This window comes from Octopus bimaculoides, chromosome 25 (genome assembly GCF_001194135.2).
Source record: "Octopus bimaculoides isolate UCB-OBI-ISO-001 chromosome 25, ASM119413v2, whole genome shotgun sequence".
Taxonomy (NCBI): domain Eukaryota; kingdom Metazoa; phylum Mollusca; class Cephalopoda; order Octopoda; family Octopodidae; genus Octopus; species Octopus bimaculoides.
The window spans coordinates 7,195,059-7,196,323 of record NC_069005.1 but is presented as its reverse complement, the minus strand read 5'-3'; the positions used below and the strand labels follow the sequence as shown (position 1 = coordinate 7,196,323).

At 37.6% G+C, this 1,265-nt stretch overlaps 1 protein-coding gene across 1 annotated transcript in view; it reads right to left on the bottom strand.

The window, feature by feature from the left end:
- LOC106877328 (dynein axonemal heavy chain 2) overlaps positions 1-1,265 on the bottom strand; it is a 141,464-nt gene that overhangs the window by 57,577 nt on the left and 82,622 nt on the right. The window contains exon 58 of the mRNA XM_052976818.1: positions 335-499. Coding sequence (XP_052832778.1) covers positions 335-499 — 165 coding nt within the window. The remainder of the gene's footprint in view (positions 1-334; positions 500-1,265) is intronic.

The window sequence follows — 1,265 nt, the reverse complement described above, 5'->3', positions numbered from 1 at the left end:
TAATGATGATGATGATAATAATAATAATAATAATAATAATAATAATAAACAGAAGCAATTCGTATCATAGTAGGTGCCTTAGGTATAATAAAAAAATATTCAGACAAATACATAACAAAAACACCAGGACTTACAAATATATATAACATACAGAAAATTGCACTACTGGGCACTGCACACATCCTACGCAAAACACTTTCAATACAGTAAACATAAGAGCACCACAGCAAACCACAGCACATACCCAAGGCACACAGAGCTGCGTTCGGTAGTGAAGTGAAAGCACGTTATAAAAATAAAACTACTGAACAATAATAATAATAATAATACTCACTGTTACTGTTTCTTCCCACCTAACTTTCTCTCCGGCCAAACCAGACACCAGTTTATGGGCCCTGTCCAACATCATTTCAGTACGTTCTGCCTTTAGTCTCAGCTCCTCTTTCTGAGCAATTCTTTCGTCATATTGGTTACGCAGTGCCAACATGTTGGCTTCCACCTGGAAAATAATAAACATTCGCAGGGTCACAAGACGTTTGCAGTGTGCGTGATTAGATGTACAAATGTTTAATTAAACCAATGATCCTCAACTAGGGTCCATATAACCCTTGGGTTTCCATATAAGATTTTGTTGTTAAAATCTATGCGTAATAAATTACTTCTGCTTCTACAATACACAAAATGGTTTGATTTTTTTTATGCAATCCCTAATAATATTTAACCCTTTAGCAATCACATTATTCCTACAAATGTATTGTTTATTTATTCCCATTGTTTTGAATGAACCGGATATTATCTTATGGCTTGGAGATTTCGATGATGTGCTCATTTATCTTTAGAATGACATTGTAGGGTAGGTGTGAGAGGTTGAATCTGGCCAATTTGAGTATAAAACAGGTAGAATATTTTAGCTGGATATAGCCTGCTTAAATGCTACAGGGTTGCTCTTTTGCTCGTTTCAGTCATTTGACTGCGGCCATGCTGGAGCACCGCCTTTTAGTCGAGCAAATTGACCCCAGGACTTATTCTTTGGAAGCCTAGTACTTATTCTATCGGTCTCTTTTGCCGAACCACTAAGTTACGGGGACGTAAACACACCACCATCGGTTGTCAAGCGATGTTGGGGGAACAAACACAGACACACAAACATATACACACACATACATATATATACATATATACGACGGGCTTCTTTCAGTTTCCATCTACCAAATCCACTCACAAGGCTTTGGTCAGCCCAAGGCTATAGTAGAAGACACTTGCCC